The sequence below is a fragment of the Aythya fuligula genome, chromosome 21, assembly GCF_009819795.1.
Source record: "Aythya fuligula isolate bAytFul2 chromosome 21, bAytFul2.pri, whole genome shotgun sequence".
Classification (NCBI taxonomy): domain Eukaryota; kingdom Metazoa; phylum Chordata; class Aves; order Anseriformes; family Anatidae; genus Aythya; species Aythya fuligula.
Window position 1 is genome coordinate 8150196 of NC_045579.1, and position 17962 is coordinate 8168157.

The 17962-nt window shown below is 36.3% G+C and overlaps 1 protein-coding gene across 2 annotated transcripts in view; it reads right to left on the reverse strand.

Annotated features, from left to right (window-relative positions):
* PRKCZ (protein kinase C zeta) overlaps nt 1-17962 on the reverse strand; it is a 46517-nt gene that overhangs the window by 14611 nt on the left and 13944 nt on the right. For both annotated transcript variants that reach the window (XM_032201557.1, XM_032201558.1), the window contains 5 exons: nt 7640-7725; nt 4609-4740; nt 3386-3467; nt 2873-2925; nt 785-973 (listed from right to left, as the gene is read on the reverse strand). In XM_032201557.1, the coding sequence (XP_032057448.1) occupies nt 785-973; nt 2873-2925; nt 3386-3467; nt 4609-4740; nt 7640-7725 (542 nt within the window). The remainder of the gene's footprint in view (nt 1-784; nt 974-2872; nt 2926-3385; nt 3468-4608; nt 4741-7639; nt 7726-17962) is intronic.

The following is a 17962-nucleotide window of genomic DNA, read 5'->3' on the forward strand; positions in this document are numbered from 1 at the left end:
AACTCAGTTTTGTACATACGTGCAGTACACTAGTATGTGCTGCCTGCTCACTGCAGACCAGTTATCCCATCCCCTGCATATACCCACCATGGCATGTTCCAGGCCTATGGCACTGCAGGTGATTGAAGCCTTCCTTCTTTCTTTGCTGGGATTTGTTTCTACCCATTCTATTCCACCCCCGACTGTTTTTGTTCTTTTTGTAACTTACGCATTTGAGTGTGCTGGTTTTTATAATCAACAGATTTTTGATGATAATCAAGATGTGCAGCACCGATTTGCATAGACTTGTTTTTTTTAAACAAGCCAGTTAAAACCTTACTGACCTTAAATGGTAGCAACATAACTTTTAAACCTACGGCAAAGAACACTCCAAAGTGCTGTGCACATACACACTGTAACTGTAAGAACAGTTTGAGTTCCCAGTCTGAAATACAAATACTTTGCATATAAATTATATAAATTTGTCTGCCTTTGAAAACATTTTTTTCATTCTAAATCAAGTGCCCGAATTCTACCCCATTCATCTCCTCTCACAGATTATCACACTCAAGTTGGCACATTCGTCATGTGCATTCTACTAAAATTAAGATTTTTTTAATTAGAATAAGGGATATTTCTCTCAAATTTCATCCTGATGTTAGAGTTTATGCAGTTGATGATGCATTCAAAACCTACTAGAACTTCTATTGCACAAATGCCATCTAAAAACTTCAGCTTATTTTTTTTTTTTAAATAGTATTAAGCTTTTAAAGTATGTAATGGAACACAATTAGCAGCCTTTTACCTCATCATCATGGACCAATTCTTTTTTCACTACTTTCATAGCATAAATTTGATCATTCTTTTTTAATCGAACTAAAAGAACTTTGGCATAGCTTCCGCGTCCAATAACTCTGATTAAATCGAAGTCCTGTAGTCCAAGCCCCTGAGAAATCTTAATTCCATCCATTCCATCAATGACTGGTTTGATATCCTGTATAAAAAAGGAAACAAACTGACGCTAGAAACAGATGCTTTTATAACAAGTAGCTATTACAGCAGAGGTCTTTAATCACTGGACAGAACACGCTAACTTCACATGCTGTTCTCACTGCCACACTGATTTTAATGGTCAATTATAACCGACTTATTTAGAAATGTTTTGTTGGTATTGCTTTTGCTCTTATTAGTAGCTACTGTGCTCTTCGAAGTTCTAATTTGTTCAATGAATTCTTCAAATATTCCCTACTGGAAAACAGAAGGCAATGCCTTTAGAAATGGGGTCTTAGTCATTCTTGACCTGTAAGCATGTAGAATTACACTTTCAACTGAGCAAAGAGCATCTTCCGTATTCTGACATGGATACTGCAGTACAAATTAATGAAAGCTAAAGAGAAGACATAAAACAGTAATTTGCTAAAGAATATACCCATCTTGGTTTCAGTTTAGAAAACTGTCTAAGATTTACTATGGTAATTTGAAAATTTTAAATAGGTGCCTGTGAACATACAGAAAGAAATACTAATTTCTCAAAAGTGAGGATTTGCAGAAAATATTCAATGATGAAGAATGTTGTTTTAAAATTCCTTATTGATTTTAAATGACAAATTTAATTCCAACAAATAGTTAAGATAATGTGAGCATGAGACTGAAAAGCAAGAAGTTCAATTAGACAAATACACTATGCATTTGCACTTTCCTTATTCTACCAGGGTATACAATGCTTTGACATACTTCTATGGCCTATTTTTATCTGACCTCAAACTACAGTACTTGTAGACAGATCAGCGTTCTGCTGAACTAAGGAAAGTATTTATATAAAGAATCTTGATCTAGGATTGACTGCTATTAGAAGAGATTGGTCTGAGCCTGAAGATTCCAGTCAACAAAGCTACCAGAATACCACATCCTCTTCGCAGGACACCTTAAATCATTTCAGCAAAGCTCAAAAGCAATATGTAAAAGTCAGAAGAGCATTCAGGTCAGCTGAATAAACAACACATATCCATATTTAAACACTAACAGTATCTACCTGAGCGGAAGTCAGTAACTTCAGATAGCAATTAAAATTCTGATGTATTTTAAATTTCTATCTGTCAATCCATGAATTTGAGACAAATCCTAAATGCACACGACTGAAAATAAGGCAGTCGCTTAACCAAGAGCAGGAACTATTCGAGTGTAAATTAATAATATTGACAAGCATTGTATTGGAGGTAGAGACAAGGTGCAGGCTTGTTTAAGAGTAGGATAACTAAGTGCTAGCATTCTGCAGAATGCATTTATCTCAAATATGCCAGAAGCATTTTTAGAAGCAGCTTCTTGAAACCCTTTAGAATTTAAGTGTGTTGGAATCAAACTGCTCTAAAGGAATAATGCTCTTTGTATGCAGAGGTTGTGTCAGAACCTCTACAAAAGCTGAAAAACAGAGCTCAGGTCTGTTATTTTTCTTGTACTTCCAAAGGAGCTCTCCATAAATTATTAGAGACAGCTAGATAGTTAAGGTACTATCAGATTGAACCAATTTTCATAATGTTAGCCTGCAGAAGTAGCCTTAGGGTGATAAGGGGTATACATCAATTAGAGAGGGCAGATAAGATGAAATGTCAATGCCACCATATGTTGCAAGAACCAATAAAGTCAAAAACCTGTTAAATCAATGTTGTTTCAGCATGAATGAAGAGAAAAAACATCTCTCACATTACGACTGAGATAAGAAGAGCTGTTTACAGAAAAAATCTGAAAATCCAAAAATACTTTAGAGATTATTTTCAGAAAAAAACAGGCCTCTCATGGTAGCAGAAAAAATAGGACAAATAACTAATTACTTCATAGAAGGTCTGTGACTAAGAGTGCGTAAAAGTGAATTACAAAAGTAATTTTAAAAACATACCTCAGAGTCATCTTTAATGCTGTCATGTTTCCTGTTTGAAGGAATGTAAGGAACTGCAAAATCAAACAAAAGTAGTGTAATTAAGGCCTTCATTAGAAGTCATTACAAAACTGTTAAATGGAAAGATGATTTAGTGGTTTGGGGTTAGTAGTTTGCTAGTCCAAAGTAAACTTTCAAAAAAAAATCAGGTAAATTGGAAACTGGGCCTCCTATACTAACTTTTTTGGTATAGGATCCAGTCCATCAGACCATACTTGCTAATAAAGAGAGCCCAGCCTAGATGAGAGTTTAACTCCTGCAATACTGAACATAAAAAAGGCAACTACAAACTCAAAGATCTCATCCTCTGAACTAATTACTTAAGGATGTCACAGGAGGCAAAGTTACCAACTTGATGAACTTGAATAGTGCTCCGATGTTGACAGATTTCTGGACTATGCTATCGTCACAGTACAAGTGAGGAAGCGCATGAATTCCATCTTTAAACATCCTTTTTACCAGGAAAATACTCACTTCCATCAGCTTCTTCTGAAGGGAGGTCAACTTCATCATTTTTATCATCTAACTGAGGTTCCTGGGAAGGCATGACCGAATCCTTGTAAAACATAAAGCATACAGGAAAAAATGTCAATTTACGCAGTCCCTTTTAAGTCATCACATCTTATCACATAACTGCAATATAACAAGAACCTTACATTTGTAGCTTCTGAAAGCTGGATTTTGTAGGAAGTACTCCAGAATATTAACACTTTGTAACACATTATCAGACCCATCTACCAAAAAGCATAAATGTTATTTCAACTGTTCTTTGTAACTACTGGAGATGCTTAGCTGTCTTCTAAAAGTGAGATTAGTACATTTTATTGCAAAGTTCAAACTTTAATTGTATTAAAGAATGTTTCATGGGGAACTGCAACAGAGTAAACATACTTCAATGATGTTACATACTCAATTTAGAGCACTAGCCACATTCCTTTCCTGTTTAAAAAAAACAGGAATCGTTACTCATTGTGCAAAGGTATTGAATAACTTGGTAAATACAACAGTATCAAGCAATTTTATAATACGTTTGGATCCTGGTCTCATCCACAACTCGTGATGAGTCATGTATGATTATTCCAGTAGGTGCAGCAACACGCATGAATTGTGAAGAATCTAGTAGTGTCAAGGCAAGTCATATATAAACCCAATTTTTTCTACACTGGTGTTAACTTCTAGTTAACAAAATGATGATGCAAGAATCAGTGAAATACTAGTTAAAGTCTGGGATGAGTACATAGAAGAGCTGAAGTTTAGGAACACAATTTAATATTTAAAATATGGGAAAGATACTGGAGTTGCTGCTATGATAGAGACGAAGAAAACAGGATTGGAGAAACAAATGGAAAAACATCAGAGGTGCAAAAACCACACGAGTGCCTTGGTGCTTAAAATACGGTAAAATAAGCTAAGAGAAGCAACCACTAAGATTGTCAGTAACTCTTTATCTGTAAAATAAAATTTCCACTGGAGAAGTGAAGTCAAACTCAACCTTGCTCATAGTCATATCACAGGTTTTCTTCTCAGTTTGTCCATACTACTCACTGACTAAAGGCCTATACTTCACAGACACTTTGATAACTGAAAATCAAATACTGCCCAGCGTTATAAATCTTCAACTGTACAGGATATGTATCTGGAATAAGCAAAACAGAACACAACCAAACATCTTAGTTTTAGACAGAAATCAAACTTACCATATGCCTCTTGCAGGTCAGTGGAACAAGTATATGACAACGTTTATGGACCAACAATTTGCAGTTGATACACTTGTAACCTTGCCTTCCGAGACCCCATATCCTTTCACTGCACTGGCCACAGTATGCTCTCTAAAAGCCAGAACACATATCATCAATTTCAGTTATCAATTCCCTTCTGTAGGCTGGTAGTTAGCTGGCAGAAAGAACCCACCCTACAACAATCCATCCTATTCACCCCCTAGAAATATTCAATAACAATTATTTTGGAATACCCAGGATTTCATAAATAACTGAAGATTACACCTCATGCTTAGAATTGAGCTAAAATACACTTTTTTTTTTTTTTTTAACTGAATGTTAAGAAAACAAATGTCTCAAGCAGATGGAATACATCACAACCTAACATTTGCAAATCGTTCTTAGACAATAAGTCTATTCTGAACTACAGATACTGACAGAGGTTACCCAAACAAAATCGACAGGAATTTGCACACGAGTACACAAAAAGCAGCCAAACTGACTACTTTCAAGAACACTAGCACAACATATGAGTCTCCGCAAATTAAATTATGAAGACTGTTCTACATATGCACCTATCCACTTTTGACAATGGTAGAACATCAGTAGAAACTTTGAAAAACATAAATTAAAAATCTTATCTATCAAGTGTGATTTAAAGCCTCTGCACACTGCATTATTTAATATCAGAAATATATGGCCCTTTTTCTTCGTGCAGGGAAATCGCATCTGAATAAATTAAACCCAAATGAGGACAAAGGAAGAAGTCAGACATTCTGCTGTTGACTTTAACAAGGCACTTCTTGAAATCATTTTTCCAGTGTATGTGTGCTGTGGTCATTTTTTCTACGTTACCCAAACTGCCAAACAGATTCTTTTATGCCAAGAAGCCGCCTAGTCACAGTTCTCTTTCTACACACGGCGCACAGATTGCCAAAAGATGTGCTCAGTGTTCACTATCTGCAAATTTTCCCTGGTAGTTCTGACAGGCAAAGGAGGCTGCCTATCACTGCAAGCTGCACAAGCAGTCCTGCGCTCATCCCCCATGCCAGGCTTCAAGCTCTGCAACTGTCTGAAAGCCACAGAACAGTGAAAGTCTGTTCCTCCGAGCAAGCAGCAGTTAGTGTGGTTATTCAGATCCTCAGACTAATGAATCATACAGTGTCCTGCCCAGAAGTGTTCAACAGCTACGAATCCTTACTGGTAGTATTTTAAAAAATAATGCAAGATTGGACTTATTTTTTTGAAATGTTTTTTGTATTGACTTTCTCATATTTTGATAGCTGTAGAAAACCAAACGTAGCTACATTCCAGTCAGCTATACAGCTAGTTCTTGACAGGGAAAAATCCAAACTACGCTATCCAGGCCAAAACAAACATAAAAACCATACTGCGTACGAGAGAGCAAGCCTTGGGTATCTGTAGCCACTTCTTTCCATTTCAAAACTCCTGCTCCACAAGACTACCTTCAGTATTCTTACATACATTTGGCAGCAGTAACATGAAGGCTAAATAAAATGTTTAGGGCCTGGAGAAAGCATGCAAGACAATCTCATTTACTTCAGTCAAATGCAGAAAAGCAAGAAAAAAATGGACAAAGGGGCAGCGTTCAAATTCCATGAGTAATACAGGTACCCCTCGTGTCTCCCCAAAATGCATACAAACACAGAAGTAAGAGTTAACCCTTATGTTATGCTCAACAGGAATATACTGAACAATATCAAGGCTTAGATTCTTGAACGTGTTCATTTACCTGAATTAACCAAAGTGGTTTTAAAAAGTATTTTGAAAAAGGAACAAATCCATAATGTAATACTGCAGTCTTAAAAAAGTCAATGTGAAAATCTAGTGTCTAATTCAGTAATGCTTACATATATGACTAATTTATTATTAATCTGTGCATTTTCATGTCGTGTCAGCTCATGTCAACTTTATTTCTAGCTTCAGTTGGATTTTGTTTGTATGGTTTTATGATTTCATTTCTACAGAGACAGTTACAAAGTCTTGTTTAGGGCTGTTAGCAAATAAGCATGCTAATGAGGTTTCAAAATCTTCACTTGTTTATTCACCATTAGCCTAATCCCCATAAAAACTTATTCATATTAATAACACTGGATTCTTAATGTGGCAGATATGTATTCACAATGCTTCAAGGAAATGTTTTATGAGCATCTTGAAGTATGGAATGTTTCATACAATAAATTAAAAAAATAGCCTGTACACCACATTACGTAACTGCTTGTTATAATTCAGATAAATAACTTGTTTTTCCACATGTCCAGTGATACTGAAGGGGCTTTTCCTTCTTTTAAAATGCAGTTTTGGGATGGGGAGCATTAAAAAAAAAAAATATTCCATCCAGGCAGTAGTAAAGATTTCATAAAAGAAATGTTACTGCTGATTCAAAAAGTTAACTCACCTCACTGTACTCAGTTTTGTACCGAATTCCCAAAAGTGTACATTACATTTGTATATGTGCTGCAATACTTTGACATAATGGGCTAAGCCAAGGAGGAGCCTCAGCCTTAAAGCTACATTCACTTGCTTATGTGGATTAAGTCAGATTCTTAATGCAGCTGTATTTTAGATCACACACAGGAAGTTTTTTCTTAATTAGATTACATAATACTTCAGATTCAAAACAGTTAAAGGCTACAGCTCTTAGCATTAATTTCAAGAATAAAAAAAGCACTGAAGGTAAAAGATTATGCTGCAATCAAGCAGCACGATCACAAAGGGTGGAGACGAGAAAAGCTGATCTAAGCACATCAGTTTAAAAATTCAAAAAAACAGTTATTAGAGACTTTAAATCTGATTAGCGGAAAATGTATTTAAAGACCAAGTTGTATGATTTTTATGACCCGAATAACACTGCACAGACCACAACTAACATTAATAACCATCCAGCTTTTCCTCTCTTTTCACCACTCAAACACAGAAGAGCACGGACTGAGAAAACAATTACCACAGAACATTACTGAAACCCAACATTTTATACAACAGTACTCACTCTGTTAAAACGTTTGGCTTGAAACAAATGCCCATTCACTCTGTACAGCTTCCTCCATCTTCTGGCTCCACGTCGGTAGATTGATTCTAAGAAAGAAATTAAAAAGGTATAAAGCAGCAGCATGGTTACACAGTGACAGCAGACACACTACATTAAGCAAGTTGTGACTAAAAACAATCTTGCTTTTCTAAATATCAACGCACAGCTAAAATCCCTGATTTATTTATTTTTTTTAATTTTTTTAAGGCAGCCTTAAATGAGAGCTCCTGCAGGATGTGCTTTCACCATTGCCTCTCCCTTTTCTCTATCCCTGTCTTTTTCCTCACATGATCGTAATCTTGTTAGTTTCTTGGCTGCTTGCTGTTCAAGCTCAGGTGAGAAGGACAGATAACAGATAGTTAAAGAAACAGCTTCCTCTGGTAAAATTAGTGTCAACACAAACACTAAGGGTGTTTGGTGCTAATTAGGCTTTAGCTATACAGTATTGAATATAATACTAATTTGGAGAGTTACATTACTTGACCTCAATTTCATCTTTGTTAGCAAACATTACCCCAAAATATTTCTTCTGTTATGGAAGCAGCACAAGTAGAAGACTGCAATTATTTCTAATATAGTCTAAACATGACAAGAAATCATTTAAGCTGTTGCAGACAGATTTTTCAGGAAGCCATGCAAGATGCATAGCATCTACTCCAAATGTATTTGTTGTCACTTTTCACATATATATGAGCAACATTTGAGTGGCTAATTAGAGAATTTGATATTAAATACTAAGTGTTGAAAAATTCATCATGCAGCACCAGTCCTGCATGCAGCTGTAATGGTGACACAGCCAGTCCCTGGCACACAACCAGCACCATGGCTTCCCATAGCAGGCAACCTCGGGGGTACTGGCTGCAGTGGGAACACGGGTAGGTAGAGGTGGGTGGTGAGCTAGGCAGAAGAGTCAGAAGTCATGTTAGAATGGGCAATACAGTCCTGCTACAAAAAATAGTAACAAAACTAAAGAAAAAAAGTCACATTCGGCATGATTTCCATTGCTGAATAATTAGTTCTAATGACACCTACTAAAGGATTCAAATTTATGAGCTTGAGGTTTACTGTAACACAAAGTTAAAAAGCTATTCTTGACAGTGGGACACTCACGACATCTTAAACATTTCCAAGAATATGCATCTCGCAGTGGTTTTACTGGTAATATCACATTGCTTGCAAAAGAAAAATGAAAAACTAGAATACTTCTTATTTAGCTATCATTATTTTCTCACTATCCTCAATAGCATGATGAGAAAGATTTTCCAACACAAAGGTTTAACTGTGTGCCTTTTAAAATGTGAATCATTTATACTAGTTATAATGCAACTTAAAACAGTTGGCAACTTGTACAAAATATATTTCATACACTTCATACAGAAAAATTAGGACGTAATACAGTTTCATAGGGAATGGAGAACTAAGCACCTTAGGAAGCATAACTCCCTCTGAGAAGGTAGCAGCAAAATGCACACTTTCATGACACCTTGTGAATGGCAACATACGTGCTGTATGTCCTACATAGGTCTGCTGGTTCTGCGGATGAAAACGATTCCGTTTCCTAATGTGGTTCTATTAGGATCATCTTACATTGACCTTATTTCTCCTGTCATCCTAACAAGGTCTATTAAATTGCCTTGTACTTCTCTTTAAGAAGTGTTTTAACTTCTCTGAAGGAATCTCCATCAGTTGAACAGTTTGTTTGTTTAACCTAGAGTCTAATACTTGTTCTTAAAGCTGTCCTTTAATCGGTCTCATACAAGTGAAACGATATTGAATACTCAACATGGCACATAGGGAAATATGCAATGTTAACTAAAATGCCTGACAATATAGCAAAGAACACGTAACAGGAAAGATTTGATAAGACCTCATTGGTAACACCTCAACACGGAGCAGCGTGTAAAGAATGAATTTATAACCCTCAGAAATTAACATAAAACCATCTTTAGCTCTCATGTGTTGTTTCTGCCTTTCAAGTTCTAAATACTTACATTTTAAATATTTTAACATTTGACTGTAAAAACTTAAGGGTAATGCAGGAGAAATTATTGATTAAAAGTTATTTTCACTTCATATTGAGCCAGCTACAGTCATAGGCTATGGACGTGCCATGTGTGAACATTGACTGTAACAGTGGTCAGAATTTAAATATTCCTTCATTGTCCTTCGCAAGCAAGACACAGAAGTATGGAAGATTGTTATCCCCCAAATGTGGGAATGTTCATACATAACTATTCACATGTGCAAATGTTTACTTGGCAAGTTTGAAACAGACATTGCACTAATAAATTGATTGTTAACCATTTGAAAACAATGAGAAGATGAAAGGCTGCCTGACACAGCATTAGCAAACACATGGCTACTAGAATAGGGGTGTCTCGATTGATATGCTCATTTGACCCAGAAAGCTCTTCAGAATCTGCCAAATATAAACTTTCCTTAAAGCAAGCAAACATAACCCTGCTTTCACAAGTGCAACAAAAATTTAAGTGAGAGCCTTGCAACGCTATTGTGAAGTTTTTGCTTAAGCACATGCTTTGAAGAATAAACTCCACTCTCAATAAAACAAAACAAACAAAAAAGCATAGGTGGAATTATTGCTAGCACATTTCAAACAAAACTTCGAAACTTTAGCTCCATTTATTCAGAAAAATCAAACCTAATTCAACAGTGCTTTGTGAAATACTACTTACTCTTCATATTTAATTACAAATCTTCCTGATTAAACTGTGAAATATGCCATACACAAACATCAATGAAAAACTGTTCCACCAATTGTAGGATGACTTTTCACCAAGAGGTAGAAAACTTCAAAGATTTTTTTTCCCAAAATAGCTAATTGATTCATTAGACAAAGCACCATATGGAGACAACCTAATACATCTGTGTTCTGAACAGTAGCTTATCACTGACATGAGGAATACTAAGTGACTGGTAAGTTAACAAGCAGCTCACGCTGATGAAGTCTGTAAATAAAGGAGCAAGTCACCTCCTTAATTACTGCTAAATATTAAATCAAAGTCATGATTTTATAATATCCTTAGGAGGCAACAGTCTAACAGACGCTGAACTTAACACATCTTAGCTTTAAAAAGTAGGAACCAAAAAGGAGTGTTTCTTTACCGTACTTACATACTGAAGAGGACTATTTTTTTCATTTGTATTATATTATTGAATGCCTAAAACAATCAACCAGCTGCCTATATGTAAATACACAAAAATTGCAGATATAAATTGATGAGTGAATTAACAAGTCTATTGTTCAGACTTCAATGAAGACTAACTCATCTACGGAAGATACTCCCCTGTTCAAGAACAACCCCACCACAACTTACCAGAAAGGGTGTGAACCTTGCCTTTGAAAAATGGAACTTGGTAAAGAAGAGAAATAGAAGAGCAATTGTTTTTCAAGTGGCAATATACTTTCCCAGCACTGGAGAACAAAAAGAACTTAAAAGACGGGTCCAACCTCCCCCCAGGCCTGAAATATTATTTTTCCATCCAAAGAAGTTTGGCAAACCTTGTACTTTCCAGAATATGTGAGAATTCATCAGCTGTCTGAAAAGCGTGCTTTACAACAACGAATGGCAGTAAGACAACCACAAAAATTTTATTTCCTCTGCGTTTGGATTTTACAAATGCTTTCTGCAATTCCAAAGTCTGCTTTTATGTGAACAAACCATAATGAAATCTTTTACCATACTAAGCAAAGAGATAATTTGCTATTGCTGCAAATCACTTCTCAGAGATTAATGCAAGTTGTTTACAGGCCAATTACATTGCCTGCCAGCTGGACAGTATGAGAATGCCCAGTTTTTGTTTTGTTCTTTTAATGTTTTGCTGAGCAGACAAGTGAGCATTCTTTCAAAACCAACTCAGGAATTGCAACCAGGAAATGGATACTGGTATTTTGGAAGGTCTCTGAATTACATGAAAGGTTAACATACAGAGAAAATTACATATAAAGATAAGTACATTTTGGGAAAGCGAACTCTAGAGAACTTGGATAGTGTGTTGCTCCAACATCTGTTACGTAGTATTTCCCAAGCAGTGGAACAAAACTGCTTTCTAAAGCACGTAACAGACATACATTGTAGGGTGTAGTAATAGGCCTTTCTTATTATTATGACTGAACTGCTACATACAATTGACATTCTTTTTCAGAAGCTAGAGAAGAAAATATCCGTAACAATGCAAGCATCAACTGCTTTCACCTCTTGCAGTTATTAAAATGGTCAGAAGATGGCATTTTATTTATTTTATTTAAAACTGACTAGCATTTGGGAATCAACAGCATCCCCATTATACTTTTCAACAGACACCAAGATTAACCTTTATGGAGAGGAAAAAAACAAGCACAATTAGGACAGGAATAATGAGAAAGAAAAAAAGCAAGCGTGCTATGTGGAGTATCAGCAGAGAACCAACGGGGGGGACCACAACCCACCTCAGACCTGCCATTTGTTGCAACACAGCCAGAACACTTTCTGAATACCCTACTCCCCACTGGCTTCAAAGAGGTCAGCCGACTCCCATTTCAGGATTGCTGGATGCAAAACCTGTCCTCCATACACACTGATTTGTCAGGCGTGAGCTCTTGGTTGCTCATATTCATACCCTTCTGTTAAAATGGCTCCGTGCCATCACAAGGTGATAAACCAGATTTAATAAGATATTGGCATCCAATAAAAGCAGAGCTAACATCTCATTTCTAAAAAGCTGCACTTCTGCTGTGTTCTCCTTTAGATCAATCACACCTGTTAATGCCTTATCCTCTTTCTTGGTCTAAGAAAAAGACCAACCTCATTTTAAAAGCTCATCTGAATGGTTATTAGAAAATCAGGATTGCCTCGTCACTAAAAAATACTGACTGTATTCAAAATATATGAGAAAATTAGGAATCTAAAAACTGTTTTCAAGAACACAGGTTTTCAATTTCAAACAAAAAAATAGAAATACCTTACATTCACAGAAATACCAGAAATAAAATGGTCATCGCATACAAAAGTTTCCCTTAAAAGGTCCCGTAACTTGTGACCGACAGAAGGACTGATCAACCAAAAATATCATGCCTGCGGCCTGAGACACACTTCAGAGGCACCCTGTATGGAAGGCAGTGACACATCCTGCCTGAAAAAGACAGCTATCAAATGACCAGAAGACATCGAAGGAGTTGACTTGACTTTCTTTGCTCAAGAGATTCTATCAGCCTTCTAACTTGGGCACCTTATCTAATTTGGAGACATCTAAACATTCAGTAGAAAACAGTTTACAGCACTACTTCTTGAAAACTGTAACCCTACAACTATCACAGCCAACACGTATGTGAGATAGCTTGGCATGTTTCTGGAAATAGACAAAAATAAACTTTAAAATCCCATAGTCAGATATAACAAAAAAGACATTTTTAAATAGTCCAAACTGCCTTACCATCAAGTATAAGAACTGTAATTTTGGTTACGATGCTAAGTGCAATAAGAAGCATCACAGCTAAAGCAGCCTGGCTTAGGTATGATTTGGGCAATGCACAGAAACAGCTAATCATAGCTTGAACCTCATGCAAAACTCAACATCACCTTCAGCAAGGCACAACTGCACAATTTAGCATATCTACATAACATTCAAAAGTTTGATTCTTCTTATTAGAGACTGCTGGGCACTCAAGAGAATTCTTAAATACATCTGTAGTGTTACCAAAATGGATACATCTGGGATTAAAGAAGGATCAGAGTAGTATTCTCCTAATCACTGGCAGAGAAATTGTAGCAAGTTTGGGTGATCAACTTACTTCCATACTGAATTCTAGAACATCAACTGTGAAATTAATCACAGAACTTGCATACAGTTCTCTTTACTTGTGAGACTAACCATTTATTAACTAGTTGTTAAGAACTGTTACGAATCTGACTTGGTGGTTAACAGCCCAGTTTACTCATTAATATCTATTCAAAACAAAAATGTTTGACATTAACTTAAAAAAAAAAAACAACGGAAGAACACTGAACCAGTATTTAAATGATTTAATTTGCCTTAGTGTTGAATTACATCAAAATCCAGTTTGTTAAAGCGCAGCCAGCTAAGACTTGGTCAGATCAAACTTCCATCTAGTCTTCATTATCTTAAACAGCAAATTATAACATACCTATTGAAAGGGCTGAAGGGAAAAAACAAAGTTAACTGTTGATAAGCCTCCCAGACCACCTTTTACGAGATTTCATTTTTATAATCCTTACAGGTAATGGTTAATTGATTTCTCAGTGGAGTACCTGACTTTTAAATTACCTGTATTTCATTGGCTATCTTTTTCTAAGTTAATAGATGTTATTTCTTAAGTTTTCTTCTAATGTACATCAAATTACTCGATTTGACTTCAAGTGATAGACATCCACACCTATTCAATTACATCATCAATGAAAAATGCAAGCCTACTCAAAAAACCCACCAGCTATTCAAAATGAATTTCACATTATTTCAAATCGATAAGGCTTGTATAAGGTAGCCTCCCCGATGCCCTTGAAGCCATTACTTGATTCCCACACTCAGTGTTAAGAAATACTTTGAGTTAGGCTGTTTTCCTTCACAGCATGATCCCATTACTTCAGCTTATGATCCATTCTAAACACAGCTCCATTTCCATTCCAAATGTTTACATTATTCCAGTATTAGCAGAATGGCAGCAGCTCAGTTTAGGTGTTACTTCATAAAGGAGTACTTTATCTCTTCTAATAAATCAGACTGAATGCATTTCTCTGGGTATAATATTAGCAGATTCAATTGGAAGGAATTCAGGAGCGTGCAGTATCTCAGTATGACAGGATACTATTACCTTGCAGCAGGATTAACATTCCATATCTATCACTTTCCAGCCCAATAGATATGACCCATCAGTATCTCAGAGCACCTCATTCTGCTTTGTGTTAGGAGGAAAGCTGAAATTAACAAGAATCCACATTTGTCCACTTATGTCATGAGTTCTGGAAGTTGTGCTCGATTCTTGTCATCCAACAGAAAAGTCTCACCTCAGAGATTCTCCCATCCATACTTGCGCTCCCCTTCTAAGTGTATTATTTAGTAACTAAATAAGAAAAACCTGAATAATTTCAGAAGTTCAGCAGACCTGGTATACTCTAGATTAAATAATTATACACTAATAGCAAATTGAATCAGTCTACCAACATATTTTATGATGCAGAGAACTACCTTTTCCCAAGAAAGCAGCTATCCATCCCAGAGCTTCTCATAGTTACAGGGGAAAAAATGCAAATGATACCATCTTATGTACCTGTCCTCTCATCTGCTCTGTTAATGGAATGTTACAGCATTCTACATGTCAAAGAAAGCATGGTTAAATCTTTCAAGTTAATGATAGTATTTGTCTTTGAGCTTTCGGAAGGAGCCTTTCCATTCACCCCACAGAGGAAAGGAAGATAATTACACTAGATCTGCAAAGTTTACATGCTGCTTCCCACCTAAAACCCTTCTGATCTCTATTGTGTTCCCCATGATCTCTGTGTATACTATGAGAACTGCTGTGTAAAATCATTATAGTTATTTTTTCTAACAAGTTTGAAGTAACTTTGAGATAACCTGCAGTTCTATTGTTAAAATTGCACCTTGAAATTAATGGAGCAGGTCCAATGGTTCTATTCTGTAAGAACAATTTTGGTTTCTGTAAGATCAGGTTTTTACTTCCATAAGATCAGGTTTATCACTGCCTGGGTTTTCCCTTTCTTTGCAATCCCTATGGGTAAGAATGATTTTTATAAGAACCAAAAATCTAAAGTACAGGAAATCCTGTACCAGTCACGGGGTATCTGCACCTGCTTTACTTAAAGCAAGAGATGATAACCTGAATTACGGAGGAGTTGTATGACAGTATTATCATCATGTTATTGTAAAAGTACAGAACCATATTAAAATCAAGGTTTTGATTTCAAGTATTTTCTGGTTGACCTTTAAGTACATCCCCAGCTAATAAACAAAGGAAAGCACTTACAGGAGAATAAGTAGTGGAACTTCAGAACTACAGATCAGGTGCTTTCTGGTCACTATTGAGCATCCCAGTTTTTCCTTTTTTACTACCCAAGTCACTACCTTCCCCCTGTGGTTTAAGGACTGAACTGCACAGGCTGTTCAGCACTTAACTCTTGCACTGACAGCGATGATTAGGACTCTCTAATGTCTCTTCTGAAAACCACCCTTTCAGCAGGCCCTAAAGTAGTTGCTATCTCCTTATTTACTTCAGAAGACTTACACTCCACCTAGATTTGAACTGACAGCAAGTCTGCAGTGGTTAGCCAACCACTATCATTACTTATTCTTACAAAGCTTTACACCTGAAGTACTCTCCATTTCAAATCAGCAGGACCTGAAGTTTCCCCTCACAAAACCTTAGTTCTCACAAAACTCAAAATTCCAGAGAAATGCTGAAGAGCCCATTTATCTGCTGTGCAAGCCTCTGGGGCTATTTGTGGCTCAGTTAAAAAATGTTAAAAGACATAACTTGTATAGAGAATGTGATTTTAAAAAATATTAGAGAGCCCCAAGTAGAAAACCACCCTCCTAACCTTGAGCATATCCTGTAAGAAGGTTACACGTTAAATGGTTCTTTCACGCTACCAAAACAGAAGGGCCTAACAAAGGTTTAACAGTTTTGCCCATGTCCACTGATTGCAACAAGAAACGCACAAAAACCCTTATCCCCTTTTCAATTTAGTTGCCCCAAATGCCTGTCCACCAAAAGCAGATTCTCCAGCTTATGAGAGAAGCATGTAGATTGAGGTCTGAGAGGTAACCCTGGGGGCTGCAGCCAGACATCACATGTCAGGCAAGTTTTCTAAAAGCAAGTGACATCTCCCTTGTATGTCAACAACCTGAGAAACAGCTAATAGAGGAGGGGATGAAATAAATAAAAGGAATACAAGGTATTTGTTGCAACACCTTAAAGACTAGTTCACGTATTTGTTATTCTACTGTATAGTTTATGAAGTGGTATACAAACATCTGCTAAGGCGTCTGATATTTTCAAGTCAGGGAAGACATCAAAACCCACAAACTGATGCATGCTCTGTAATTTCTTACTTAAATTATCCAAAAGCAGGCCTATCTTTTTATTCATCATTGGACATTTCAGAGCTGAGAAAGAGGTTGGAATTACTTTAGAATGAAAAATATTAAGTGATTCTAAACAATACAGATCATTAGCTACAACTCTGTATTCAGTGACTTACCCTGTCTCATGATCTGTACGTGTATTTTTCAAATACACCATATATGAAAAAAACAAGTGGCACACAGAGAATGGAGGGAGAGATTTCAGGTATTCTTGAGAAACTATGACACAGCTATTTTCAATTCCTAGGCAATAATATAGCTTACATTAAAAATATTACAAAATTCTCCTCTGTCAGTTCAATTACTGAAAACCAGGAGGGGGTTACAAGCAGTTTCAAAATCGACTAATTACCCAGTGCAATCCAAGCTGTGTCTTCAGAATACTCTCTATGGTCGCTATAGTTCCTTTCTTCATTGGGGAATGAAATTGCTTCACGTGCTCTGAATAATCTAATCCCTGCTGCCAATACAGTAACAAATGAAGGGGAAAAACCTGCCTTATGAGCTAGAAAAATATTTACAGGCCACACTACTCTAGCAAGAAGCCTTTTGGAACTAGCTGTAGTGCTAGACAGAATATAAAGCAGAAAGCAAGTATCCATACTTAAAATAAGTCAGGACAATAACTAGGTTAGTACAATACCTTTACTCAACCCTACAATGAAATTTTCAAGAAAGGTGGCATGGGAAAAACATGAAGTCCGAACACCTAATGCTAAAATATTATTCAGCTAAAGAGCATAAGAGACATTCACAACACAATGTAATCATTACAAAAAAGAAAGGCCAGCAAGATCAGCCAGGAGTATAAGATAACAACACTAGTCTACCGTCATACTAATGCTCTAAGTACTTGTACATTAAAACATTCGTTCTGTTTCATGAAATGATTTAAAGGTTCCGTACTCTGCATTCTTGTATTACATGAAAGCCACAACAAAACAATCATAACATTTAACACTAGCCACCCAAATCAAAGATATTTTCAATATTAAATACCCACATTTTGTTCCGAAGTAAAAATACAGAGGTATACTAACACAGTATATTCTGGTTAAAATACTAGAGACTAAGTGAAGCCTTATTCAAAACAAGCATTTCACAATTAAAAAATCCACTAAATACAATTCAGCAAAAAGGCCTTAGCAAACGATGCTTCTAAAAGCATTC